This window comes from Prunus persica, chromosome G1, assembly GCF_000346465.2.
Source record: "Prunus persica cultivar Lovell chromosome G1, Prunus_persica_NCBIv2, whole genome shotgun sequence".
Taxonomy (NCBI): domain Eukaryota; kingdom Viridiplantae; phylum Streptophyta; class Magnoliopsida; order Rosales; family Rosaceae; genus Prunus; species Prunus persica.
Genome location: NC_034009.1, coordinates 33,072,255 through 33,100,047, shown reverse-complemented (window position 1 = coordinate 33,100,047; position 27,793 = coordinate 33,072,255). Strand labels below are relative to the sequence as shown.

Below are 27,793 nucleotides of genomic sequence, written 5' to 3'. Positions count from 1 at the left end.
AAACTTGACCTGAAAATAGTAAGCTCATCTCGCTAAAGGTGCCATGGAGAACGCACATTACTTGTATAAAAACATACATAAACTCCAGCGCTTACCCAAGATAAAGTATCAGGCTCGATCTTCTTATCCTCAACCCGCATCACTTTGATTGTTACCCAATCACTGCCACTTGTGCTAAGGGCATAGGCCATGTACTTGGCGTCTTCACTTACAGAATGTGTGTTCAAAGATACAGTCCCATCTTCACTGAGCGTATTAGGATCAAGTAAAACCTCTGGTTCTCCATCCAAACTGTCCTAAAACCACAAATGAACCCCCAGAAAGAAAATAAGGAAAGAAGAAGGAAACAGAGGAAGGAATGAATGAATTTATATGCAGTTGATTATCAAATATAGAGCCAATGGCCAACCTGGACGTAGATGACGTTTTGGGCTTGAAGCCCAGTGTTATGGGAGTAAAAGTACTTATTCCCTTCCCTATAAGGTGGATCATAGCGTGGGTGATCGAAAAGCTTGGTGATCTTTTCATTAAGCTTACCTCTCGTGTCGCATTCCTTTAGAACCGACTGTGTCAGTTCCACTTGTTTCTGTACAAAATCTTTGGTCTCTTCTGAGTCAGGATCTTCAAGCCTAAAAGATTTAATCCAAAAGAGTCAGAAAATCAAAATTCGATCAAATTCTTATAAATAAATAAAAATAGCAGCATCAAGAAGTCGGCGATTGATCCTCGTTGAGATTACAAGCAGGACAAATGCTAGGGCCTAGGATTGAAACTCTAAGTACAAATGCTACATACTATTGAAAACCTTGAAAGAAAATCTTCTTCGATAATGAATTTCAATTTCCATACAAACAAATAAACGAAAAAAAAATGGTGGGAAATATATAGACAAGAGAAGGTTGTACCATACCATCTATAAGGATCGGCAATCTTGACGCCATGGTAGTCATCGATAACAGACTCATCTCTGCGGACTCTAGGGTATTGCAAGGGCACGTCTAGGGCACAAAGGGAGCCCATTCTAGGTTTTGAAAGAAATGAAAGAGAGCCTTTTTTTCTTATTAACGTTACGAGAAAGAAAGCGAAGGGATTTGAGAGGGCTTGAGATTGAGATTGAAGGCGGTTGGGTTTGGGTAAATACTAGTCGTCGTCCTATTCCTACAGACGAAGACGAAGACGAAGTGTTTGATGTTGTGTTTAAAAGAGAAAGAAAAGGAGCGTGATTTGTTGGGAGCCTTGGGGCAATGGCATTGGCGTGGCGAGCATATGACAACATTGTTTACGCCGAGTCAAAACCTTTGCCCATTGGAAGTTGGAACCTCGAGGCATCAACGATTGCTGGGCGTTACTGCGTTACTTGCCAAGAAGAATGTGGGGCTAATGCGTGCTCATTGTGTGGCCATAATTTTGACTAGCCTAGCCCTTTAAAAAGCGATCAAACCTCATCCACACAAATTAATATGCAAATCAACTTGTTGGATTAACACTGACTGATCCCATTCCCTAAGGTCCCCCCAAATGGTCTCTCTGAGAATGCGAGGAAGACATTGCAACAGTGTAGGGAATGCACAAATCAGATACTTAAGGCTGCAATGGCGATCAATAGTAGTGTGCTGGCTGAAATGGAAATCCCCGAAGCTTATTTGGAGAGTTTGCCCAAGGTAAGGAGAAAACTATTCCTTTATATCTGCATTTGATCACGAGTCACAGGACACTCAACTTATTCATCCAGACTCCAGTAGAGTGGATGTATTAAACATGTTCTTAATAAGAATAAAGACTGTTTATACCAAGAAGAAGAAGAAGAAGAAGAAGAATCGAGGTTGAAATAGAGTATGGACCAATGCAAACAGCATCGGATTCTGTGGCTATGTTATTGGATCATAGAGCGAAAAGACCAATATATCATCCATTATATATATTGCTCATCCATCAGGTGGTTGAGCAAACCATCTTTTAATTAGCTACATAGTACATACCGTGACAGAGAAGTTGGCCAACATTAGTTACTTCAAGATCATCAGAAAGTTAATTTTTCTAACTTGTCATCCAACGCGTCACTAAAACTAGTCTTCTTTATTGGTTTATGCGTCCTTCCACCAGGGCTTCTAGTTGTCTGATTGATATGATCCAACGCTGGCGATGCAATTGAAGTATGGTGAACTGAGAATGGACTGGGTGATATCCTCTTCTGTTTTGGCATAGCACCACCAAACCTTCCCTGCTCATACAGAGACACAGACTCTGCAGCTGCCCGTTGTTTCGTGGCATCATCTACATATAGCAGATCATCAATCCTTGCCATTATGTTGAACGCCAAGCTCTCCATCACCCTGGAATAGCTCTCAAGGACTGATTGCCCCACATCCTGCAATATATCATTCATTTCATTAGCACGTAAAAAGCTCAACAAAACTAAAGTGGATATGCATCATCTTCAAACTCAGACTCCTCATTTTTGACATTCAATCTCTAGTCTGGATCTGGAGTACCAAATTAGTCAATCCCGTGGTTTTCAATATTTATGTTCATATTTTTTACTGTCAAAATGAAATGTTAGAAACGGCAGGCATGGTGCTTGACCTGATCAACTATCTTTTCTTTCTTTCCAAGCAAAGATGATAAATCTTTTTGGGCCTATACCTTGTTGTACTGAATCTTGTTCATGTCCAGAGCGGTCTGCGGGAGGCCAGGGAACCGTATCCTTAGGTTCTGTAAGAGGGTATCAGCCCGATGCGCTAGAAGCTTGTTTTTTTCTGTGTCACTGACAAAGCCTTTAACCTTTCCTCCCCAGGATGACTTTCCAGTATTCACAAGAGTTGGATGGCATTTCAGGTGTTTCTGCTTCCAAATGTGCGCAGCAGCCTCAATCCGGTTTGCTATTTCCAGAGTGGTGTATTCTGATGAGAGGTCCAAGTAATCAAGAAGACATTCTGGGGAGAACCGATCAGCAGCTATAAAACGGTAAATGATTTCGCCTAAACAAGCTTTTGCACTCTGGGGAAATTGGTAGAGTGATGTCAACATATTTTGTGGTAATAAATCAGATAAACAGAGAAAAGAGAATCAAACATGACTTAGCCGTGTGATTCCTAGGCCGTAACAGGAAAGGATAACTAAAAGCAAATACTTTGTCATTGTGCAGCAGGAAATAAGAGCAACAGAAGGAAGTGAGAGATATGAATATGAAATGCAAACATGACACCATTAATATCTTGACAATCTAGACCTTAATTATAGAACTGTTTTCAAAAAAGCAACAAGAAAATAAATTTATCGCTGTGTATCCTGTGTGTGCATGATCTTAATATTCATAACATGATTGATAATGCGTAGGAATAGATATAAAGGAATAGTTTTCTCCTTACCTTGGGCAAACTCTCCAAATAAGCTTCAGGGATTTCCATTTCAGCCAGCACACTACTATTAATTGCCATTGCAGCCTTAAGGATCTGATTTGTGCATTCCCTACACTGTTGCAATGTCTTCCTCGCATTCTCAGAGAGACCATTTGGGGGGACCTTCGGGAATGGGAGCCACCACTTCTCTTCTTGCCTGATTGAAGGTCTATTGGAAGAGGAAGACAGGGGAATTGTTTCACCATCATCAGAATCAGCAACAATTATACCTCGGTCAACATAGTAAAACTGAGAATCATGGAATCCGTCAAGAATGCTAAGCAGCATCGCATCTAGTTTCTTGAGTGCCGGCAGGTTTATATATAGATCAGAGCGGGGCCGAGTGACCATAACCTCGAAGGTTCCACCACCAGGGAATTCTTGTATTGATGGTATGAGCTCAACAATAGAATCACTTACACACAAAAGCCAATCCATCTCCCGGCACCACATTGCCTTCTTCTGGGGTGCCAATGGCTCCAACTTCCACAACTCCCCAAACACAGTGGCTGACAAAGAAACCAAATGAAAAGAAACATAAAACTAATTGGACAATTGAAGGGGAAACATGAAACAATGATTATACTCCTCTGTTCTGTTTCTTTATAATATAACTATGCTTCTTATATATTCAATCAGTCAAGAAGACGGGAGTTGGGGGGAAATTGTAAGGAAACAAGTAACGGAAAACCCAAGAAGACAAGAATTTGTACAAACCGGAAAGATTTGTGATGGCATTGGAAATAGCAAGAGCCGTACAGACTCCCTTGCCTCCACCTGACATGTCTTCTCCAAGCAGAAGCTTTGCAAACCGCTCCTTCATCAATTCAACTTCTGCAGATAACACAAATATAATCCATTTAATGTCAAATTCTGTAGCTGCACTCTAAGTAACAGGAATGTGTGGAAAGAATAGCAAAATTTCGTATGTTTTTTGCCCCAATTGGAGCGAAAAAAGAGACAATCATACAAGTTCCAAGCCTTAAAGTGTTGCCTCACTCACACATAAATTACTAAGAACCGGAAAGGGTCAAATTTCGCATTACAATTGTAACTTTAAAGAATTGCAAAGATTTCCAAAGTAAAGCACACTGACCGGACAACTTGGTCTCAGGTTTCTCAGCCTTGGTCGCCGGAATGACGACATGTCGTCCACCGACCGCCGGAAACAAAAAGGGTATAGGCGGCTGTTGCTGACAAACAAAAATGTCAGCGAAGTCGGGTCCGCATGGAGGGGAAGAAGTCAAAGAAGTGGAAGCAGCAGCAGGAGCTTCGTGCCGACAGGAAACGTCACTGGTGGAGCTTTCGGACTCACTGACGTCTGCACTCAAGCTGTAGCTCTCGAACCTCTGACTCAACTCATCTTCAGAGGAGATGCAGATGCTCCCCATTGATATATCAATCAAACTCAAACCCCAGTATCTCTCTCTTTCTCTCCGCCGAGGAAAAAGGAAAGTGGAAAGATCAAAGATTAAACTACGGTGCTCTGCTCTCTCCCTCTACCGTTATAGCTTTCTTGTATAAATTGTCTGTGGTCTGGTCCCACGTAGGGGACAGAGCAGGTTGCTCTTTATTTGAGTGGATGGATTGGTATATATCTACTATTTACCCACGTGTTGTTCTGAAGCTTGCTTGCTTCCTTGCACGCGCTGAGATACCTTGGAATTGGATGATTGGATCTAAAAAATATAATTTCTTTATTTTTTCTTCTCTGGAAAAAAGTAACATCGCAGGTGGCTTTGGTCAGGGTCGTAAATTGTATTGTACGGATAGAATTGGTTTTTTTTTAAGTGTTTAATTTCGTCGTCTCTCTCTCTAGTCACTCACTAAATTACTAATCAAGAAATGAAAATGGCGATTATTTGGTGCACCAAAGAGTTCAGCGGGGACGTTCTTCATCGATTTGTTTAAGGAAAGCATGGCTTTAGCCTCAGTTTTTAACCATTGAGGTTGAAGTTAATCTAAAACTAACTCTTTAAGTAATGTTCTAGTTGCTTATCAGCATAACAGGAGTTACTTGATTTGTTAACTTAAATGGTAAGATATTTTCGGTGGATGCATCATGCATGTTTGTAATCAAATTCTTTGTCATTTGTGTGATATCATCTTTTCCAGTTCCCACTTGTCATGGCCCATGCCATCCCATCCCCATGACATAAGAATTGAATTGAGCTTCCAGTTAACCCATTTCAACGTTAACAATCCAATGGGTTAGTCCAGCAGACGTTTTCAAAGCCCATATGGGAATTTTTATGTCCAAACGTTTTTCGCCGTATGGACGATGGATCAGCCAGCGTTAATCCAACTAGTTGATTTGCATATTAATTTGTGTGGACGAGGTTTGATCGCTTTCTGAAGGGCTAGGCTAGTCAAAATTATGGCGACATAAACCACACACAATGAGCACGCATTAGAGCATTTCCACCAGTTGCCTCTTGCCATGGCAAGATTAGCCCTAGGGCAGGCACTATTCACGTGAATAGTGGCTGCCCTAGCCCCCTTCAGCAAAATGTGTTTCCAGCAGTTGGGGCTTGCCATGGCAAATACTATTCATTTTTTTGTTTTTTTCACAACTTTTTTTACTTAAACAATTAATTTGGATAATATTTTCGGATAAGATTTTTTGGTTTCTACGTGTCAATACTATTCATATTGGATAATATTTTCGGATAAGATTTTATTTTATTAGTTGTATTTGTTGGTATTTATAGGAAAAAAAAAGTATGAGGATTTGGTGTCAAAAGTGAAGAGTATTGGTTGGTATTTATAGACATTGGCGAACCCAGAATTTTTGTAGCAGAGGTGCAATTTGACTAAGTATGAAAAATGATTTTTCGGAATAATCATTTTCTCAAGATAATTTTTGGCGGCTTTTATTCCTTACACATCAAATAAGAAAACTTGATTTTATGAAATTTTAATATGAAGTATATATTGACTTAATGAGCCATCATTTTTAGCCTAAATCGTATTTTGCACTAAAATCGATTTTTCATATTTTGATTTGATGGGAATTTGATTTTCTAGTATTTTTATTTGAATCCAAATATGGGGTACTTCCTTATTTACATTGTAAACTTAAGTAAATGGAGTAATATAAAAATAAATAAAAGTAGAAGGACAAAGACATTTACTTAAATGTTGAAAATGGAAATAAGGTATAGAGAAAAAAAAAAAACAGTAATTTTTTTGTATTTTTTTAAATTTTTATCCATTTTTTTTCATTTTTTTATTGCACAAACATTGGCTACCGTTGGATTGCTGGAAAAAATATGATCGGAGAGCCAATACGCTGCCACGTGTAATGTAGCCATTGGCGGCTACTGTAGCGCTTCGGTTTAAATTTTTTTTAACATTGGCGCGTGCAATGCACGCGCCAACAGTAAAAAAAAATTAAACCGCTGGAGGGCTGACGCCAGCCTGGCGTCAGCCATGACGTCACGTTGCTCGGGCGCTTGCTCGGGCCGAAGTCGCCCTCGGGCCAGCCCAGTCTGCTGGGTCCCATGGCTTGCCCGGGCTGGACTTTGTTGCTGGAAACGATTTTTTTGCCCAAACCCCCCCCAGCCCGAGCTTGCTGGACTTGCTCTTAGCCCCACATTCTTCTTGGCAAGTAACGCCCCGCAAGCATTGATGCCTCGAGGTTCCAACTTCCAATGGGCAAAGGTTTTGACTAGGCGTAAACAATGTTGTCATATGCTCGCCACGCCAACGCCATTACCCCAAGGCTCCCAACAAATCACGCTCCTTTTCTTTCTCTTTTAAACACAACATCAAACACTTCATCTTCACATTCATCTTCGTCTTCGTCTTCGTCTTCGTCTGTAGGAATAGGACGACGACTAGTATTTGCCCAAACCCAACCGCCTTCAATCTCAATCTCAAGCCCTCTCAAATCCCTTCGCTTTCTTTCTCGTAACGTTAATAAGAAAAAAAGGTCTTCCGTTCGCTCTCTTTCATTTCTTTCAAAACCTAGAATGGGCTCCCTTTGTGCCCTAGACGTGCCCTTGCAATACCCTAGAGTCCGCAGAGATGAGTCTGTTATCGATGACTACCATGGCGTCAAGATTGCCGATCCTTATAGATGGTATGGTACAACCTTCTCTTGTCTATATATTTCCCACCATTTTTTTTTCGTTTATTTGTTTGTATGGAAATGGAAATTCATTATCGAAGAAGATTTTCTTTCAAGGTTTTCAATAGTATGTAGCATTTGTACTTAGAGTTTCAATCCTAAGCCCTAGCATTTGTCCTGCTTGTTATCTCAACGAGGATCAATCGCCGACTTCTTGATGCTGCTATTTTTATTTATTTATAAGAATTTGATCGAATTTTGATTTTCTGACTCTTTTGGATTAAATCTTTTAGGCTTGAAGATCCTCATTCAGAAGAGACCAAAGATTTTGTACAGAAACAAGTGGAACTGACACAGTCGGTTCTAAAGGAATGCGATACGAGAGGTAAGCTTAGTGAAAAGATCACCAAGCTTTTCGATCACCCACGCTATGATCCACCTTATAGGGAAGGGAATAAGTACTTTTACTCCCATAACACTGGGCTTCAAGCCCAAAACGTCATCTATGTCCAGGTTGGCCATTGGCTCTATATTTGATAATCAACTGCATATAAATTCATTCATTCCTTCCTCTGTTTCCTTCTTCTTTCCTTATTTTCTTTCTGGGGGTTCATTTGTGGTTTTAGGACAGTTTGGATGGAGAACCAGAGGTTTTACTTGATCCTAATACGCTTAGTGAAGATGGGACTGTATCTTTGAACACACATTCTGTAAGTAAAGACGCCAAGTACATGGCCTATGCCCTTAGCACAAGTGGCAGTGATTGGGTAACAATCAAAGTGATGCGGGTTGAGGATAAGAAGATCGAGCCTGATACTTTATCTTGGGTAAGCGCTGGAGTTTATGTATGTTTTTATATAAAGTAATGTGCGTTCTCCATGGCACCTTTACCGAGATGAGCTTACTATTTTCAGGTCAAGTTTTCGGGGATTTCCTGGACACATGATAACAAAGGGTTTTTCTACAGCCGATATCCAGCTCCAAAGTAAGTGGAAATCATGTATCTTTACACTAAAAAGTTGTGGGCATGTGGATTTTGATGGAGTTCTCTAATTAGCATGGCTGATAGTTTGAGACTTTCAGTTAAATTAATAAGATACAGAATAAAAAAAGTGATAGAATTGATGTAGATGTTCTTGCTTTACTTAATTTGGAGAATCCAAAGATGGTTAAATGGCTATTGCTAGGCTATGATTAGCTAAAGTTTGGGCTGTGAGTATAGAAATGTGGATATAATGGCACAAACGAGTCATTGAAATTGAATTTATTTAGAAACTTAGAAACTATTATTGGGACAATGAATAGCTATGTTAGGTTTATTTTGATATTTCCTCGTTTGTTAGATTTGTGCAAAATAATGAAATTGAATTTATAGAACTGTTGATTTGTTCTGTAGAGAAGGAAAAGATATTGATGCTGGGACAGAGACCAACGCAAATCTTTATCATGAGGTTTACTATCATTTCGTGGGTACAGATCAATCAAAAGACATACTATGCTGGAAGGATCCTGAAAATCCTAAATACTTGTTTGGAGCCACTGTTACCGCAGATGGGAAGGTAGGTCGATTTTGTTATCTTCCTGGATTTTCTGGCTCTGTTAAGAGTCCTTTTCTTCTTGTTGAAGCAGTAGGATTCTTGTACTTAAAATGAAGCCTAAAATTAAGACATGTCACCTGCTCTCTCCATATAGTTTTGTGATTTTGCATTAGAATGGGGTTTACAGTTGAGGTCTCACCCAGAAACTCAGCCCAGTGGTGAAACTGCTCAATGTATACAATTTGTAGTATAGCACCCCTTAGAAATTGCCATTTTTTTTTTGATTAAATTGTTGTATAGCTTAGAAAGAAGATTTATTGTAATATTATTTTCAACTAACGTTTTTTTTACTTCTGGTACTCTGTAATCTGCAGTATATTATTCTATCTATTGATGAGGGTTGTGACCCAGTCAACAAATTTTATTACTGTGACATGTCTGCACTTCCTAATGGGCTTGAAGGTCTAAGGGAGAAAAATGATTTGCTCCCAGTTCTGAAGCTTATCGATACATTTGATGCAATGTATAATCTCATTGCAAATGATGACACTGTGTTTACTTTTCTGACAAACAAAGATGCTCCAAAATATAAGTTGGTCCGAGTTGATCTAAAGGAACCAACTGTTTGGACTGACGTTCTCCAAGAAGCTGAAAAAGATGTACTTGGATCAGTATGTGCTGTGAATGGTAGCCAAATGATTGTTAGTTACTTGAGTGATGTGAAGTGTGTACTACAGATTAGGGATTTGAATTCAGGTAACTTGCTGCATCAATTACCCCTTGACATTGGCTCTGTTAGTGGGATTTCTGGAAGACGTGAAGACAGCACTGCTTTTTTTGGGTTTACGAGTTTTCTCACCCCTGGTATAATATATCAGTGTAATTTAGTGAACGAAATTCCGGACGTGAAGGTATTTCGTGAAATTACAGTTCCTGGGTTTGATCGCTCAGAGTTCCAAGTTGATCAGGTATTAGAGCTTGTTGTACTGACATTTTAGTGTCACTAGCTTGATCTCATTCTTTCTATGTACCTTCAATTTTTTATCACATGCAGTATTTCATTTACTATATAATGGGTTTTTTCATTATCCAGGTATTCATTCCCAGTAAGGATGGAACTGAGATACCAATGTTTGTCGTGGCCAGAAAGAACATTCCTTTGGATGGATCACACCCGTGCTTGCTATATGGATATGGTGGATTCGACATTAGTATTACGCCTTATTTCAGTGTTAGTCGTATTGTACTTACAAGACATTTAGGTGCTGTTTTCTGCATAGCAAATATCCGTGGTGGTGGAGAGTACGGGGAGGAATGGCATAAATCAGGCTCCCTCGCTAAAAAGCAAAATTGCTTTGATGACTTCATTTCTGCAGCTGAATACCTGGTATCTGCCGGTTATACCCAACCCAGCAAGTTGTGTATCGAAGGTGGAAGTAATGGTGGGCTGCTTGTTGGAGCTTGCATAAATCAGGTGTGGCATCTTTAGTTGTGTTTACTATTAAATCTGTAGTGAGTGATTTATATGAAAAAAATGCCTTCTCGCAGAGACCCGATCTTTTTGGTTGTGCACTAGCTCATGTTGGTGTTATGGACATGCTACGGTTCCACAAGTTTACCATAGGTGAATTTACTTCCTTTGGGTCTTCTAAGGTTTTTTTTTTCTTCTGGTTGCAACATATGTTTGATGTAGAAGAGTTTCTCAGGTCATGCATGGACTTCTGATTATGGCTGTTCTGACAAGGAGGAAGAATTCCAATGGTTAATTAAGTAAGTACTGTTTTGTTTACATTTTCTCTCTTCATTTGGTGGTGTTGAGGTGTATCTGATTGCAGTCCTGTTTTAGTTATGGCAATGTTTTAAAATTCTGTATAAGTATATCACTGCCTTGTTTTAGTCTCAATTCTGTGATGGATAGTGATGGTAGGATAAAGTATTACTCCAATTCACATTTGCTTAGAACTCCATAAACAAGATTTCTCATTCTTTGTTGGAATGAGTGTGATTGTTAGGATAAGAGGGATTGCAGTACATATTTATGCATTATGCTTGATGCGCCTCTTCATCAGTCTTCTGGTTCTTGTAAATATGAATATGAGCTTATCACTCCCTCCCTTCTACTTTCAGGTACTCGCCTTTACACAATGTCAGGAGACCATGGGAACTGCATGCAAGCCAACCTCACCAGTACCCATCTACCATGCTATTGACTGCAGATCATGATGATCGAGTCGTACCGTTGCACACGTTGAAGTTATTGGCGGTGAGTCTCTTTTGCGAATAGAATCTACAAGTCATTATTGTATGGGAATGTAAACATTGTGGCCTTAATATGATTTCTCATCATCACTGCCTTTATCATCTATTATCAAGACAACTCTTTTATTTATTTGTGCATTTGTTTGTTTCAGTTGTGTGTGTTATTCTCTTTTATTGATTTTGTGCTTTTGTTCGTTTCAGTTGTGTGTGTTATTTTCTCTTCAATTGTATAATTGATTCTCTTTATTCTTAGACCTTGCAATATGTTCTGAGCACAAGTTTGGAGAAAAGCCCACAGACCAATCCGATTATTGGTCGCATTGAATGCAAGGCAGGGCATGGAAGTGGACGTCCAACCCAGAAAATGGCAAGTATCTAATTGAGTTTATAGTCATTTATGGTCCCGACCATTGTATTTATATATGGCTCTTGTATTTACAGATTGATGAAGCTGCTGACCGGTATAGTTTCATGGCTAAGATGTTGGGTGCAATTTGGATAGAGTAGTAGTTTTTTCGATGCTTGACGACTAAGATGAAAAGAGCGGAAAAAAAGATTCATGGCTAAGTTGGGTGCATGCTGTATTCGACCTCCTGGGTTAGGTTAGCTTAGCACAGGCTATTTTAAAGTTGAACTGTGGCGCGCAAAGCAATACGTTATCTTGAGCTCTGGTAGCTATTGATCAACACAAGATGAATTCCAGAGCTCTGGTAGCTATCTATCTAGAAGGGCTCCTTTTTCCTTTTGCCTTCAAAATTTGTAAGGGATCTTGTTCTATATCAGTCATGGCCCAAGATTACTCTTGGACAATTAATCTCGATATTCCTAAAGAATAATTTTATATTGTACACCACAAAGGCCAAAATTTGGTACACCAGAAACGGCTCAACAATAACTTTTGGTCGTGACCTAAATCGTTTATCTCAAAAGTTTCATTACTGTTCCACGTAAAACTTATGGATCAAGTAATAGTTTGCTTGAAGTTGTATGGCGAACTAGGTTCAACCGTAGATGGAGTGAATGCGCGGCCAAGGAATAGTAAATGGGAAAAAACAGAGGACCAAAGTCTTAAGGTTTGGCAAACCTCATGGGAAAGATAATTGTATTTGGGCCCCAGAATTCTTAATGGGCCTATTAGCTGGCTCATAGACCACCCCATTAATTTAAATGGGCCCAGATGTCAGCCCATTTTTATTTCCTCCTTCAGTTTTGGGCCGCTTTAAATTTTAGCATGTTATGGACCGCAATGGATTCTATAGTTCGGGTCTTATCTAGGACCCTTAGATGAGGCCCTATTTTTTAACCGTTTGATCAAATTAATTAGTTTGATCAAATGGTTAAGAGATAGGATCTCATCTAGGAGCTTTAGATAAGGCCCTCACGATAGAATGACTCGTAAATATTTGGACCGCAAAGTTCAGTTATGTTTTGCTGGGCCGCCGGTTGTAATTCTTTAGCTTTGGGCCGCATCTTTCAATTCTACAAATCAAATATTATTTGTTGGGCCCTCTTTTACAGTCCTCTTGATTTGGGCAGCTTTTTAAATATTTGGGCTTAATATTGGGCCAGTTTTCTTTAATTGTGTATTGTTGGGCCGCTTTCTAACTTGAGCTTCCGTTTAGTTCTCTAGGCTTTGTGCCTCATTTTTCAACTCTGAGCACATTTTAACCTTAATTGGGCCTGTAGTAACAATTAAAGCCCAACTAGGTAGCAAATCAGTGGATTCATGTTAAGTTGCTCGCACCCAAAAAAAAATTTGGGCTAAGATAATGTGCTAGTAACTGGGCCGAGGTGTTCTGTTGCAGGGCCCATAAAGCAAATTTTAAACTTTGAGCTCACTTTGCTTTCACTGGGGCTTTGATTGGGGCGAGTTTAGTTCTTCGTTATTGGGCCTGAAGACCATCATCAGACCATTACAACTTTCAGCTAATGTAGATAGGCCTAGTAAACTTCTAACTAATTGGGCCTATACAATATAATTACAGGACTTCCAGCTCGGTCCAAGAAAAAGGCCAAGCCAATTCAACCCCTTTATTGCCAACTTACTAAGGCCACAGACGTTTTAGTGCGTTCATTTAATTTATTCAGTGAATGAAAGGGCTCACGGGACCGATTGTTATCTTACATCAAGCAAAAGGAAAATGTACTTGTATCTTCAAATAAAAATCAACATAAAAAACATGAAAGCGCAGGACTGGCCAATAGATGAGAACCTCCGGAAAACAGAAACAACTACATTCTAAACTCTCGCTGATCGATCTGCTGCATCATTTGGTCTGAACCGTATATGAATCCCCCAAAGCTGCAGCTTCAGCTGAGTAGTTGTACAAAGTAATGGTTCCTGCAAGGGGAACTCAGTTTTCAAGCCTGACACTGGAAAATAAGACAAATGAATGAAGGAATAAACAATAACCTCATTCAGTGAGAAAACATTCCATTTTCACATCTGTTACATCAAGCCGCAGTATCTCTGCTCTACAAGTAAGAATTGATCCAATGCTGCAAAAGACGAAGGGAAGCCATTCTGATCAACAGAACATAAAGAGCAGAGTCCCCAGCCAGTCAAAAGAAGGGATTTCTAATGTCCCAAACCCTAACCTCTCAAGGGATCATGATGACAGACAGAACCCTAACCTCTCAAGGTCCAGGTGATTAAATAAATTATACCTAGGTTGGGTGCGTCCGAGGTCCCCATGAATGAATTCCTTGATATATGTTCCAGCCTGTGCTGCAAAGACATATATAAGTGTTCGTTCCATGCATACGAATTTAAAGAGTCACTCTTCCATTAAAATCAGAGGCCAAAATTCAACTAAATAAGTAAATAAGATATACATGCATAAAGTATTTTTAATGCAGGGTTAATGTGAAACATGAAAAGAATGGACGTTTCAATCTTACATTCAAATTTGAATTTTTGTGATATTTTCAATGCATAAAGTACTAAAACTTTATATGTCACAAGTACAGAAACCTGAAACACTTGTTTCCTAAACATATTTGATTACCAAAACCTAAGGTCCATTATTTTAATAAAAAGATGCCGGCAAACAAATTTTAGCTCAATCAAGTTCAATGATTCAGTTTTACTTTCATGCTAAGAAGCTATAAAAAGTTTACCTGCGTACATAGATGCAGAAGAAAATACTGAGAACTTCCAACAATCCTCTCAATTCTCATCCTAAATTGGAAAGTAGATTAAAAACATGATAACATCTAGAACATTATTGTGCCACAAAATTTGAATAATCCACAAACCAATGTATGATCTTTTCACGTTCTAATGGACTTCGCCGATGCAGCACCCTGATTGGAGTCCTCTGCAGAATATGCTATACAAAATAAATAGATATCAGGCGGAATTTCCATTAAGGAAAGGAAAGCTTTGAAATCAAGGAATATTATTTGCCCAACAAACACTATAGAAGATTTCCCCAGTCATAAGACCTAACTTATAAAATACTAAAAGAGAACAAATGATATATATTTAGGCAACGACGAATGAACAAAAAGAAAATTAAGAATAGTTCATAACAAATTTGGAGAAACCCTTGACATTTTTTTATTGCTGATTACTCATAATTAGTGGACACAATGTGAATTAGTGTTCACAGGCAAGGTCCTTTCTAAATAAAATCTTTTCCATAAATCATATTATGTCATGCTTTAGAGTTGATGATAAACAAGTAGAAAACTGTTATGAGGCTTAAAGATAGCTCACCATGTCTTCAAGTGAAGATATAGACTGCAAGTCTTCATCCTTGAGAGGACGAGAAATCCACACTAGCGCAGTGTATTGCTTCTGCGTGCAAATACAAGACAATATAACAGGCCATCAACATGAGATGGGAAGGAGTAGGGGAAAAGAGAAAATAAATAAATAAATGTAGAAGAAGAACAAACCTGTTTCTCTGCTTCTCCTTCACGCATCAGTTCCCACGACTGACTGCCTACCAGTTTCAGATTTTTCACACCTACCTGCATCCATAATGTGCTCTTTTGTTATTGCTCAATGACAGGAGAAACAACAATGTTGATTTGGCAGTGAGCTCACCAGTTTCTTTTCCAAGTTATTTATCTTTGTTTCCAAAAATTTTACAGACTCTTCAGATGGGATATTGCGTGCGTTTTGTATTTCAAGGAGGAAAGGCCTTCCAGAACCCAACATCCGAACCTAAAAAGATACATACTTCAGAATCTACTTATTAATTCAAACTGCAGTACGAAAAAGCAGATTTCCATTACATCTATATCTTCTCTGCCAGCAGCATGAAATTTATAGTTATCACCACGACATAGAGGAAGAATGTTGCTACCTAGTATCTCCTATACAGGAAAACACAAATAATGTCAAGATTTCCACCATTGTTTCCAGAAGAACAAGCCAAATTAGAAAGACTGGCCAATATTTGGAAATATTACCTCGACAGATGCTTCTCCCATTCTCTCATCATCAATAATCCAACAGGTTTGACTCACATTTCTTGAGTACTGTAACATAAAGAGTAATTAGCATTGATTACCTTTTGGCAACCACGAGATTAGCTAATGACACAAAGCAACTACAATGCTAGCTAACGAAGCAGACACAACCTCAAGATTAGCTTAATGACACTGAGGTTAGTATCCAGACATAGAAATAATAACAAAACATCTCAAACCCATTTTTCCATCTTCAGATAGAAGATCCAGGCATCCCTAAAGATGCATAAGTACACATACACACAAACTACATAATATCTCTTGCTTTGAGAGAGAGAGAGAGAGAGAGAGAGAGAGAGAGAGAGAGAGAGAGAGAGAGAGATGGCTTTACACACAATAATTAATATGAGAATAATCCTAACACCTTTCTGGCATCCTAGTAAGTAAACAGGTCGAAAATAGATTTGGGTGTGCCCAAATAAGCCTAAAACTTGGGTATGCTCAGATAAGCTAGTCTGTCTGAGACGGGAAAAAATACAATTAGCCTACCTTCAGGTATCTCCCACCAACGTAGATTTGCGTCCGGTAGCAGAGAAACTCCAAACAGCAGGGTTCATTGGACTAGAAAGGATAAATGAAAAGTGAAATTACAATCAACATCATAAACGAGGTTTTTTTTAAACAAAGATTTAGCAAAAAACTGACTAGAAAAGTGAGATAGATAAATGATTCAGCTCTGATACCAAGCCAATGCTTGAAACTAAAAGGCAGTCTCATACTTGTACCCTATGTATATCCAAAAGAACAAATCTTAGCACTTGTTGTCTAGTAACACAAAGAAAATAACAGTAACTCTCACATTAAGTTCACTCATCATTGTTCCCCCATCACATCACATCCAAAAATGGCAATTATAGTCTTCAGATCATTCGAAAAAATGGAACTCTCAGCAACCAATACCAAACAAAATTCCATTAGAGTACCTGCCCTAGTGGTAACTTCAGGCACTCAGACAATTCATTAGCTTGCAAACTCACAAAAGACCCTTCAACAACCGCACCAGCTTCAATTGGTGGGCCAGAGCATTTGATGTCATCATCAATTGTGTTCAAACCATTTCCTGCGCCTGTAACAATAACAGTAAATAGATATCGAACAGTGCTAAAATTCTACTCCAGTGATAATATTTTAGAATTCTATAACATTACAAACATGCATGCCATGTACATAAGTTCTCAACTATGGGTTTAAATGCATATGGAGAGCTGAATCTGAGATCACTCTGAAATTTGCAATAAAAATAGGGACAAGTGGTAGTAGTATAAAACTGAACATGCCTGTTTTTCTTCTTTTACCTCCGTGGCACCCCTCTACAGAATTCTCAACTGTTTTTGATGATATACGGTGAGTGTATGTTAAACGGATGCGGAAAGCGCTCATGTTGGATTTACAACCCTGCAAAACTTCAATTCATCCTAGATTAAATTGACTATTCGTATCTTTTATGAATCATATAAAATTCACTGTTCTCAATAAAACCCTTTTTATTTCATTTTCAAATTATGTCATATAAATAACAGAATTAGAATCTGAAAGAATCTTTGCATACCAACATTGTTTCAAGGGATTCCATAAGAGAAATTTTTAGAGCATCCTTTGCAGAAATGCATTCAGAAATTGATTTTCCTTGGAACCAAAGTTCAGATTCATACTTTCTTTTCATATACAACCTACAAAAGAAAATGAAGCAATAAAGCAACCTATATGTACAAAGAGCTCAAATCAAAGAAACTTAAATGTGGACTAAATAGAAATTTAACTAAACTTGGGATGTAGAATGTTAACTAGGTTCACCATATTTCAGAAATGTTCCAAAGTTCAAAAGTCAAAGAGCTTTTCTGTGAAACTACAAATCTTACCAAACAGTGTGATCGTTTTCCAGGACAATTGGAGGTATAGACACTTCAAGAGAAAAGCTGTCAATCTCAAAGCCCTGTTGCCTAATCAGACTGGAAATGGAAACAGCCAACTCATTAGCACTCTCCTTTTCCGTCACCAACTTCTTATCCTCCCAATAAGTGAACTGCAAGATTCCCAAACAAATGCTACAAACTACCAGTTCTCTGAAATTACCATCCACCATATGTTTCTCCGAACATGTTGAATCTCCAAGAACTGAACTCAACATTGACGGTGATAGTGAAGAACGATAATAAACATGCTCTCTGATCCCAAATAATCGCAAAATGCATCTGGTGCATACCTACAACAGAAAAACATATATATCTAATCTGAAAATTTCAAAAGCATTTGAATAATATATTGAGGACATTTTAGCCGCATCTACTTAGAAGGCGAATACTCGTCTACCCGTAGTAAACGAGCCTCAACAATACAGAAGCAAAAGGTTTAAGATCATCCAGTACGAACAATCTTTAGAAGGAATGACATTTGAAGAGCCGTAATTGGCTACCACTACAATAAACTAAATATATAGTAAATTCCTAAGCGTTGTTCTAAACGTAAAGAAACACTTGAACTAATACAGGAAAAAGGCAAGAAGAGAAAAATTAGGGTAACGGAGATCACCCCTATGGACAATAAGTCTATCACTGCGCGAATGGGCAACTCTCGGACCACATCGCAGAGAGCTCGTACATTGTCGCCATTAACGGTGGGCTGTGAAGCCTCTTCAGTGTCGCTTGGCATTTCGAAAAGCCCTAAGTGCAGTCGAAGATTTGTACTTGTCAGAAAGACTCAGTTTTAACGTTTATGCCAAAAACGCGCGTATCTGATCGAAGCACCAAGCTTTGTATGAATGTTACAAGAAGAAAAGAGTATTTGCGGCCCTACTTGAATGGAAAGGGCACAAATGTCCGGGTTGAGTACCACCAGCCCATAAATAAAAGCCAAAGGTAATTACCAAAAGAAAAAAGAAAAAAGAAAAATTATGTTAAAAGCCCAACAAACTCCAAATTTTATATTGGCCTCTGGAAATAATAAATAAATAAATACATATTGAAGTGGCCTCTAAAGTCATCTAAAGGACCTTATAATTCACAATTACGTAATTTTTCCGCAATACATAATAAGTGAATTACTATTAGTATGCTAAATGAGGTGTAAATATTAAATTTTTTAAAATCATTATTTTTTATTTTTTTATTTTTTAAATGTATACACAGAATATTTCCCTTTTTGTTTGTGGAACCTCATATTATTATTTCCCGAGACATGATAAGTGTCAATTGATAGTAAAAGGTTCATAACCCTGTAATATTTCCCTTATTGTTTACAGCATCAATACACGACAGAGACACGCTTCATATGCTTATTTAGTACAAAATACATATGTAAATAAACAAGTGTTTTACAGCGACGAAGATAAACCATGGAGATCCACATATCCAGAAAGCACTGTCCGGCTTCGTTCTTTCACCTTTGTTTGATATATGACCCTGCATATTTGAACACTAACATTAACTCGATTTGGTTTATAATAAATGATTCACAGAGACCAATGAATGAGACACAAATCTACCTTAAGCCTTCAAGCCACATTTCAGTGAGCAAAGTTTCACCAGGGTAGACATGTAAAAGGAATCGGCCTGATATGCATTTGACCAGGTTTGGATCTCCTCTGCAAATGCATTTCACAATCGCCCTAACTGAAAATCCAAGTGTGCACAAGCCATGCAGTATCGGCCGTGTGAATCTTTGACAATGCAATACAAAGATGTTAGATAAATTTAAATTTTGGGTTCATTTTGGATCTATGGTACAAATGAAAGTTGAAAAACCAGAACAAGTAAAACATAGCTCATTTCAAATACAATTGACTCAGAACTATATAAAGTATACTGCTATCAAAGTCGGCACAGCCTGAGCAAATGAGAAGAGAAAACATGACCAGGCAAAGAAATTAATTGGCCACAGTTATTGTAGGTAATGAAGAAAATATGTGCAGTATTAGTTGGCTACAGTATGACTCTTAGCATGTTGAGACAAAACAGCATCATAGGATCTGAAAGCGGATTATGACCTACACAAAATTAAAAGAAAAAACTTAAACAAAAGCCCATCTATGTAATTAACTGGGAAACCAACCCTGCAACTTTTGCGAACGTAGGATCTGAATGCAGAGGATTATAATCTCCAGATAGCCTATACAGCAATGCCTGCAGAAATTCATAAAGAGGTCAAAAGATTCTATGTAGTTATATTTATATAAAAACTGAATGTATCCAAACCATAAATTGAACATGTTCATCACTCATAAAGATGAATAAAAGACTGTACTCTTTTTGTTTATCTTGAATATGCTAATTAAAGGAAATGTATTTTTAGATTTAAAGCAAGCACAAGCCATTAATAGCTGCCTATTACTCGAGTCTTGGGCATACAAGCAGCAATGTGATCACCAATTGGGAAATAGGTTGACAAAGGGGCAACTATCAGAATTGGACCATAGCTTTGTTAGAACTCAACCACTTTTAATTCTGTAGGAAAAAGGACCAAATGCCATATGAAAATAGGAGCATGATCAAGGAAAATACTTAACTAAAACTAGGAGGTATGAGACGATGACTTTCATTCTTGCAATAGTGAAATAAATGCTACATGCCTGAGATGGTTGTGTACAATCTTCAAACACTACAAAAGGTTGACCTTTTGGGATTTTCACAGATGGAACCTTGTCCTTTGGATAGTTTGAATATGAATATGGATGAGATGATTTTGAGAAGCCACCAGCACCTCTCAGAAAGGCAGTTGTCCTGGAAAGAAACACACCAGCTGTGTCAATTGTATTTCAGTATTAGATCAGCTATCTCAAATGAGTACTTACCGATTCATGCATAACAATGCACCAGAATCTTTGTCATAACTTTTTGTTTCAATCTCAAGAATAGCAGCTTTACCTGCAAAGAAAATTAACCCCCCAAAAAAAAAAAAAAAAAAACTAATTATAGCATTACTATCTCTATAAAGAAAGGGTTTAGGATAGTGATTATTTAAAGTGTGACTTCACTTTGGAAAAAGAAAGGATAGTGATTCTTTAAAGTGTGATTCTTTACCCTATCTCTATAAAGTGTGACTTCATTTGGAACTTCATATAACAGATGTGACCCTTCATGTAATATATAAACACATCAAACAGATACCATGCATCTTGCTTATATTTCTCCGAAGAACCTTTAAGTCAAACTTCCTCATACTAGCATGCATATGATTCTGCAAGTTACTGAAATAATAATATGCTTCTGCTAACATATACAAACCTTTATCATGGAGTCCAGCAAGACTCACAGTATTTTTTAACTGCAAAAAAAAAAATGTAACATAAAATAAAACTTATTCTCTCTTCAAGGAAACAAATGGACGATAAACAAAACCAAAAATAATAAATTAATAAAAATTGTTTTCATAACAAAGTAACCACTAAAAGAAATAAAAAAAACCTATCAACTTAGGATGCTACTTTTTTTATCTACAACTCAAAATGCTATTAAAAGCAAGGTTAATGAGCAATGAATTAGGTTCATTCCAAAATTAAGCAATTTTTTGGCAGCCATGTCAGTTGCGCACAGACTCTTACTGCACTTAGACCAGTTATTACATACAGGTGGTAGAAAAATTAAGCAATTCTAGAGAAGGTTCACAATGTAAAGAAGCCAGAGCTACTGCACATTCAGGCATAAAATACAGCTTATAGTAAGAGGCCATACACAAGCATTTGAAGGAAGTGGCTTGTATAATTCTATGTACTGTTGTCCATGCAGCAAAAGACGAGGATCATATCTGGTGGCAACAAATACCAGAAATTCCAGTCAGCAAAAGAAAAATAAAATCAGAATTTCATGAACCACCAAGCTAGTGTAAATTCAAGCATTACACATGAAATGTGTAAAGGGGGCCTTATCATCCATACTTACTTCAACCCCGGCAGACCTAAACCACCTGGCAGAGATCCAAGCGAGAACAGAGCAGCAAATGTTGGCAAGACCTAGTGAAAATAGTAACATTATTTATGCTATGGATATGTTTTCTAAATACAAACAAAGACGCAGCTCGCAGCAGCATGTTTGTACAATTATCTCAAATGATTCTACTAGACGAAATAACTCCAATGATGATTCAATGAAAAAGCAACTTGATTATATCATTAACACCTGGATAAACTTCTGGCCCTTGTCATGGTAAACAAATTTAAGTTGGTCGACGTCCACAGCATCCCGGGCGCAAGCTCCAATACCCAAAGCATAGAGCGCTACATCTCTGCCAATTTACAAAGGGTAAGAGTATAGACTAAACATTTCAATGGCCAGGTAATTCCATGATTTTACAAACAAAAAAAAAACGCTGCTCTGAATCTGATAGAAACGCTCAAGCGTACCTCTCCGAATAGGTGTATGTCGTCTGACGTTCCAAATCAATATATGCAACAACATGAGACAGAGAAAAATAAGGGGGCAAAAAGTTACAAGAAACTATGATGGCAAGCAAAGTGGATCGCAATAGAAAAATTAGCCGAAAAGTAGATTAATTCAAGAGTTGAGAGCTGTGTAGAAAATGCAATTAACAAAGCATGAAAAACAAAGAGATGCGTACCTCAGGGAATTTGTAAGACTCGATACGATTAGGATCGAACTCCGACGCATCCGACGACATCTCGACACTCTATATCTGTTTGCAAATTTTGGGTGTAATGTAAGATGAAGGATAGGTTTGGGAAGATTCAAGATAATGTCAGCTGGGGCGTCTTTCGTGCCATCAGTATCAGAGTCACCACCACATTCAATAAACGTCTCTATTCAGCGTTCTGAGTTCATTGACCAAATATTATTTTGTTTTTTTTTCATTTTATTACCGCGGCACTGGATTGACTTATTTTTTTGTTTTTTTTGTTTTTGGGTGTGTTTCTTCAATGGACTGACTTCGTGGTGATAAAGACGGTTTCACTTTCAACTTAAAAAAAGCAAACACATAGTAAAAAATATGTTCACCTAAAAACACAGAGGTCGACAATCCGGTGCCTTTTCAATCCAGTCATTTTGTTAATGTTGTTTGCTTAAATCAACCACGAGAACGAAAGCAATAAAACAGCAAATGATAGTTATAGTTGAGAAGAGAAACGTAAAACAGAGAAATCATGAAATTAATACTCTGCAAAAGGAAAACAAAGCCCCCCACCCCACCGGCCATTGCTTTCATTTTCACGAAAACTAGATAGAAATCCAAAATTTAAGTGCTCACTTACAATTACGACCATATCGAAAACTCATTTCTCCAAAACTTTAAATCCCATCTTCTAACAATAACATAAACATCCAAATCATACATAAACTATGCCGAGGCAAGGGCAGACGTCAAAATACATTTGTTTCTGGCAAATTGTTCTATCCAGCCTTTCACATTCTATCTTCTCTCTTCCGAGGTGCACATGTGATGATCTCATCAACTCTAAGAATCATCTCTGCAGCCTCTGTTGCAGACAGCAAGACGGCCTGCTTGACTTTAAACGATTCAGATATGCCTCGTTCTGCCATGTCTCCTACCTGCCAGAATGTCAAAAATTGCCAGGCATCAATTAACGATGACAGTACAGAAAAACTGATTGAAGAGGTTTCCAGGCATCATATACACCTAAAATGTCCTATTTCAGTTTTTGTTTTTTTCATTTTCTTTATTTGGGCACTTACAGCTCCAGAGATGACATCAATCCCAGCAGTGCATCCTTCTTTATGGTGCTCTGCACGTAGCTTTGCAATCAACTCAGCACTGTCCAAACCAGCATTGTCAGCAATGATAGTAGGAATGGCTGAGAGTGCCCTCGAGAAAGCTTCAATAGCATGAGATTTCTTTCCAGGAGTCTTCCTGGCTAGCTCATCAACTTCCTTTGCCATAATCATCTCAGGCCATCCACCTCCGAGTAAGACCCTGCTGTCATTGACTGTCTGAGACAGCACACACAAGGCATCATGCAGAGACCTCTCAGCCTCGTCAAGCACATGATGGCTGCCAAAGAAATACAAACATGTCATTACAAGTCACAAAACTGTCAGACGAGAATCACATACTAATAGCAGAACTGCCTGCCATTACAAGTCACAAAACTAATGCATGTAAACAAAATTTTGGGATTCCAAAGGGCGTGGATGCAGATAAAATCAATCAATAGAATTCAATTAATGAAGGTCTTAATTGCCTCATGAACAAAAAGTTAAACTATGACTGCATGCAAGATAAGCATTGTGAAATACTGTACTCTATTTCATGTTTTGAAACACAAAAACCAAGTTTAAAATGCTGAACTGAATTGGCAGGGAACAAATGTAAAAAAATACCTTGCGCCTCTCAACACTATTGTGCATGCCTGACCCAGTTCAACACCAGAAAAGTGGATCAACTTGTCCTCACCGATCATAATTTCCTCAATGAGATTGCAGTGCCCAAGCTTAACTGACTCTGGATTATCAAAAGTTGATGCAATTTCACCACCAGTTACTAAGGCCAAACGCTCAATCCCATCAAAATCAGCATGCTCAATTGCAAGTATTCCTGCATCTGCAAAGATCTCCTCTGGGAAATTGTAGATCAACTGTCTGTTGACAAAACAGTTAATCCCGTGAGCTATTATCTTTTGCACTTTTTCTCTCATTTTTTCTTTCTCAGCCCCTTCAATTTCAGCAACCTTAGACATTGAGTCAACACGAACACGTGCCCCATATATCTTTACTTTGTCTGTGTCCATTGCTGTATTTGCAACCAAAATCTTTGCATTCTCTATGCGCTTGGGCTGACCAAGACCTATTTTCTTGTCAAGAATAAATCTGAACAAGAAAAACAGAAGTAACGAAGAAGACATGCATGAGAAAATAAGGACCAGCATATGTCTCCAAACAATGAACAAAAAGAAATTTTGCAGATCATTTCATCTGTGCAGATAAATTGATAACAAAAGACACAAAGATCTCGAAGACTACATTATAGAATTCCCAAAATATTTGAGTTCATAAGAAGCTCAAATATTCATTGCTCTTCTTACCCTTCATCTAAGAAAGAATCTTTTAGTGATCCCCCAGGCTTCTTTATAATTTGGATCGCCTCTAAGTTGGTGCTCCCCTGCCATTGCAAACAGCCTTGTGAAACAACATGAAGATAAAAGAAAAGTAATTGTTTGCGGCATGAAGATTGAACCTTAACTACCAAATGTTACCTTTAGCCGCATTACGGCATCCACTGCTAGCTGTGCGAAGTGTTCCTTATCCTGATAAAGAATTTTGGAGCTCAAAGTGGTCATTGCAATCTTCATTAGGTCTGACTTAAATTTCTCTGCACAATCCAGTGATGTCTTCAATTATTACAATAGCTCAAGGAAAATATAATGGAAGCACAACCAAGCAATTTCAGTGAGCAGTATACATCAAGATCAAACACATCGAATTCATTAACTAAACATCATGTGCCTGAATAACTCATATCAGCAGTTATGAAAATAAAGTTGATCCATGAAGAGATAAAATTGGTGAATTGTACAGAAGAAAAAGAGAAATCACTGAAGCCAAAATGACAGCACTTAAATTCAAAATAATAAGCTGCAGTGAATACCAGAATCAGCCTTATTATCCACAACCTTCTGCAACAAAGCATTGCGAGCACATTCAGCTGCCATTCGATAACCTGACAATCAAACATACAGCATTTTTCACATGCATCACATAAATAGTGTAAAGCTAAGATATGAACCTATTAACCAGTTCAGATACTGAAATGAAAATAAAGCCAAGGGGAAGTGCATAGGTTTTGGTCAACAGAAAACACAGAATCATATGTATACTCTGTGTGTGTGAGAGAGAGAGGGAGATAGATGTTCATGCAGAAACCTAGGACAAACCTGATATGATTGTCATTGGGTGAATCTTTGATGCAACGAGCTTTTCTGCCTCCCTTAAGAGTTCCCCCGCCAAAACAACAACAGAAGTTGTCCCATCACCAACCTCGTCGTCTTGAACTTTTGAAATATCTGACTCTTGTATTAAAGATCATTACAAAATGCGATATGAAATCTATTTCCACATGCGATATGAAATCTATTTCCACAAGTCAAGATTAATTTCAATAACTAGGTAGTTAAGACACAGATAACTTGCAAACAAAGGCTTTGACCAAGTCCATAAATGTAAAACAATAACTCAACAAGACGAAGATTTCTACAACCTGTTATGATCACCATGAATATTCACTAATGTAAAATGCAATTCTTAGGATACCAACAAGGACTTTAGCAGCTGCATTATCAATATGCAGAGACTTTAAGATGGTGGCGCCATCATTTGTAACAGTGACTGCATGTCCTCTTCCTGTTGATTGGAGAATTTTATCCTGTCCAAATATATTAGCAAGAAAGTAACTAACACAAGTAGGAAAATGAAAATTAATGGTATAAGCACATGCGTCTATTAGTTGGAAACACATGTAAGTAAATGAAACTCACCATTCCCTTTGGCCCTAAGGTTGTCTTGACCAAGTCAGCAATTGCCATTGCACCCACAAATGACGCCTAAAAAAATACAGATTATAGATAAGTTCAAAGAGGGATAAGTCACCTTCTATCCATAGTCATTTGAAATTCCAATCAACAAAACAGGATTGAATGTGCCTAACATACACTGCCTATACTTAAAATTGAGCAATATTCGACTTAGCTGGGACAGTCGCAAATCTCAGAAGAGCATGGGAACACTTTTTTTTTTTTTTGGGAAAAGGGGAACACAAGTAATTAAATGACAAACAGAAGATTCACTACAACATTTGATTTGTACACACAAAATAAAACAAGAGGAGATCTTGTATGATGGCCACTCGTATGTTTAAGGTGTAATGCTTCATTCTTCCCAAAGGAATTTGAAAGGTCAAAAGAATGTAAAGAAATAATGAGTAATACTTTCTCAAACCCGAGGGATCGAGAAAGTGTGAATAAAAGATATGCTTCTAGTCAATAATTTTATCCCATCCCGATTATTATTTAACAAACATTGCCTTGCAGTGAAGTAAAATCTTGCAATCTAAGCATGTACATATATTTTAAAGAATAAACTGTCAGTCACTCTCAGAAAAGCAACATTTTGTTTACTCTCCTGTGTTTCTGTTCTGGAATGTCCCTTGAATAAAGACATAAAAGGAGGGAAAATAACTGCAAGTGTTACAAGCAATTTTGTGCACTTAAATTAATACCGCAGAAAGCAGAAAACTCACCAGTCTAGCCCGCTCTCCTTTCTCCTCACTAGCTTCATCTTTGAAAATTCTCTCGACCTATATTCACCAATTAAAATCAAATAAAAATAAGGGAAATAATTCTGAAAATAAAACGTCAAAAAACAACACCCTGTATTGAATATTTATTAAACATTCACATACCGCCATGGAATAGATAGCAGATGACTTCAGCTGAAACCTGCAAGATCGCACAAATATAAAGTAAACAAAATGGAAAGAAAAAAAATGCGTTTAGCCAAACACATAAGTCATGAACCAATTATAAGGGCATAACCCTAAATCATATAAAAAAGAAGCAACATTTCGGCCATTTTCGCGTTACTTTTCACTTATTCTCCAGAGAACCCGAAAGTGAGAAGAAAGGAAAGCTGAAGTAAAGAAAAACTGAAGTAAAACCCTAAACCTCAGAATCTTAGGAACCCTAGATCATAAGCAAGCAACTACCTGATCTTAGAGAGAAAGCAAAGACAGAAAGGGCGAATGGAAAATCGGAGGCTCTGGATCCCGCCCAAAAAACTGGTTTCGGCGTCGCAAGGAGGGTTTTACACTCTTTCTAAGTTGAAACTTGAAACAGCACTAGCGGAGGAAAAGAGTGTGTAGTGGTTATTTATCGTTCTCAATGAACCGACGTCTAACGTCCGCTAGGTTGCCTGACTTTCAAAATGTGATCATCAAAGAACAAGAACGAACCGTTGGATTGGGAACGGGATGGGTGGGCCAGAGTCTTTTCTATGCGGTGATTGGAAAAGAGAAATACCAACGCCCCAATGCCCTAGCCAGTCATAAGTAAGGTCACTTAACACTCTTCTGCGTAGTCTCGCGAAGGC

General features: G+C 38.0%; 6 protein-coding genes across 11 annotated transcripts in view; 1 reads left to right on the top strand and 5 right to left on the bottom strand.

Moving 5' to 3' along the window:
* The window catches only part of LOC18791970 (prolyl endopeptidase), a 6,064-nt gene extending 4,345 nt beyond the window's left edge, over positions 1-1,719 (bottom strand). Inside the window, exons 1-3 of the mRNA XM_020563555.1 lie at positions 911-1,719; positions 410-629; positions 64-296 (exon numbers count right to left, since the gene is read on the bottom strand). Coding sequence (XP_020419144.1) covers positions 64-296; positions 410-629; positions 911-1,020 — 563 coding nt within the window. The 5' untranslated portion in view covers positions 1,021-1,719. The remainder of the gene's footprint in view (positions 1-63; positions 297-409; positions 630-910) is intronic.
* Positions 1,837-5,040, bottom strand: LOC18793355 (rop guanine nucleotide exchange factor 1). Its single transcript, XM_007223055.2, has 5 exons — positions 4,495-5,040; positions 4,116-4,232; positions 3,369-3,907; positions 2,644-2,997; positions 1,837-2,368 (listed from the first exon to the last, which is right to left on the bottom strand). The coding sequence occupies exons 1-5, from the start codon at positions 4,787-4,789 to the stop codon at positions 2,021-2,023; spliced, it is 1,653 nt and encodes a 550-aa protein (XP_007223117.1). The 5' UTR covers positions 4,790-5,040; the 3' UTR covers positions 1,837-2,020.
* On the top strand, positions 7,038-12,117 carry LOC18788971 (prolyl endopeptidase). 2 transcript variants are annotated; one of them, XM_020570229.1, is made up of 12 exons: positions 7,038-7,482; positions 7,764-7,983; positions 8,097-8,297; positions 8,385-8,455; positions 8,846-9,029; positions 9,383-9,976; positions 10,102-10,482; positions 10,557-10,632; positions 10,715-10,778; positions 11,136-11,271; positions 11,521-11,634; positions 11,709-12,117. In XM_020570229.1, the coding sequence occupies exons 1-12, from the start codon at positions 7,082-7,084 to the stop codon at positions 11,772-11,774; spliced, it is 2,508 nt and encodes an 835-aa protein (XP_020425818.1). In that variant the 5' UTR covers positions 7,038-7,081; the 3' UTR covers positions 11,775-12,117. The 2 variants fall into 2 exon arrangements, with proteins under 2 accessions (XP_020425818.1, XP_007227012.1); XM_007226950.2 differs by having other exon boundaries at positions 7,040-7,482; positions 8,867-9,029.
* On the bottom strand, positions 13,272-18,797 carry LOC18789596 (putative tRNA pseudouridine synthase Pus10). Of its 4 annotated transcripts, XM_020555718.1 has the most exons (17): positions 18,279-18,381; positions 17,823-17,952; positions 17,609-17,698; positions 17,299-17,419; positions 17,027-17,144; positions 16,673-16,815; positions 16,239-16,310; positions 15,690-15,758; positions 15,513-15,593; positions 15,322-15,441; positions 15,171-15,245; positions 14,989-15,069; positions 14,526-14,599; positions 14,388-14,448; positions 13,935-13,990; positions 13,681-13,766; positions 13,272-13,608 (listed from the first exon to the last, which is right to left on the bottom strand). In XM_020555718.1, exons 2-16 carry the CDS (start codon positions 17,948-17,950, stop codon positions 13,682-13,684), a joined length of 1,374 nt encoding a protein of 457 aa, XP_020411307.1. In that variant the 5' UTR covers positions 17,951-17,952; positions 18,279-18,381; the 3' UTR covers positions 13,272-13,608; position 13,681. The 4 variants fall into 4 exon arrangements, with proteins under 4 accessions (XP_020411307.1, XP_020411306.1, XP_020411304.1 ...); XM_020555717.1 differs by having other exon boundaries at positions 13,277-13,608; positions 13,935-13,995; positions 17,609-17,952; positions 18,279-18,797; XM_020555715.1 differs by having other exon boundaries at positions 13,277-13,608; positions 17,609-17,952; positions 18,279-18,797.
* LOC18792035 (enoyl-CoA hydratase 2, peroxisomal) lies at positions 18,925-22,707 on the bottom strand. Of its 2 annotated transcripts, none has more exons than XM_020555719.1 (11): positions 22,299-22,707; positions 22,084-22,106; positions 21,860-21,965; positions 21,623-21,693; positions 21,416-21,488; positions 20,969-21,008; positions 20,536-20,608; positions 20,251-20,464; positions 19,797-19,867; positions 19,231-19,404; positions 18,925-19,147 (listed from the first exon to the last, which is right to left on the bottom strand). In XM_020555719.1, the coding sequence occupies exons 1-11, from the start codon at positions 22,356-22,358 to the stop codon at positions 19,060-19,062; spliced, it is 993 nt and encodes a 330-aa protein (XP_020411308.1). In that variant the 5' UTR covers positions 22,359-22,707; the 3' UTR covers positions 18,925-19,059. The 2 variants fall into 2 exon arrangements, with proteins under 2 accessions (XP_020411308.1, XP_007223147.1); XM_007223085.2 differs by having other exon boundaries at positions 20,314-20,464; positions 22,299-22,700.
* Positions 22,819-27,735, bottom strand: LOC18788318 (T-complex protein 1 subunit beta). Its single transcript, XM_007225587.2, has 12 exons — positions 27,411-27,735; positions 27,108-27,144; positions 26,946-27,002; positions 26,185-26,250; positions 25,961-26,072; positions 25,585-25,713; positions 25,299-25,370; positions 24,907-25,022; positions 24,736-24,812; positions 24,035-24,520; positions 23,390-23,705; positions 22,819-23,245 (listed from the first exon to the last, which is right to left on the bottom strand). Exons 2-12 carry the CDS (start codon positions 27,111-27,113, stop codon positions 23,099-23,101), a joined length of 1,584 nt encoding a protein of 527 aa, XP_007225649.1. The 5' UTR covers positions 27,114-27,144; positions 27,411-27,735; the 3' UTR covers positions 22,819-23,098.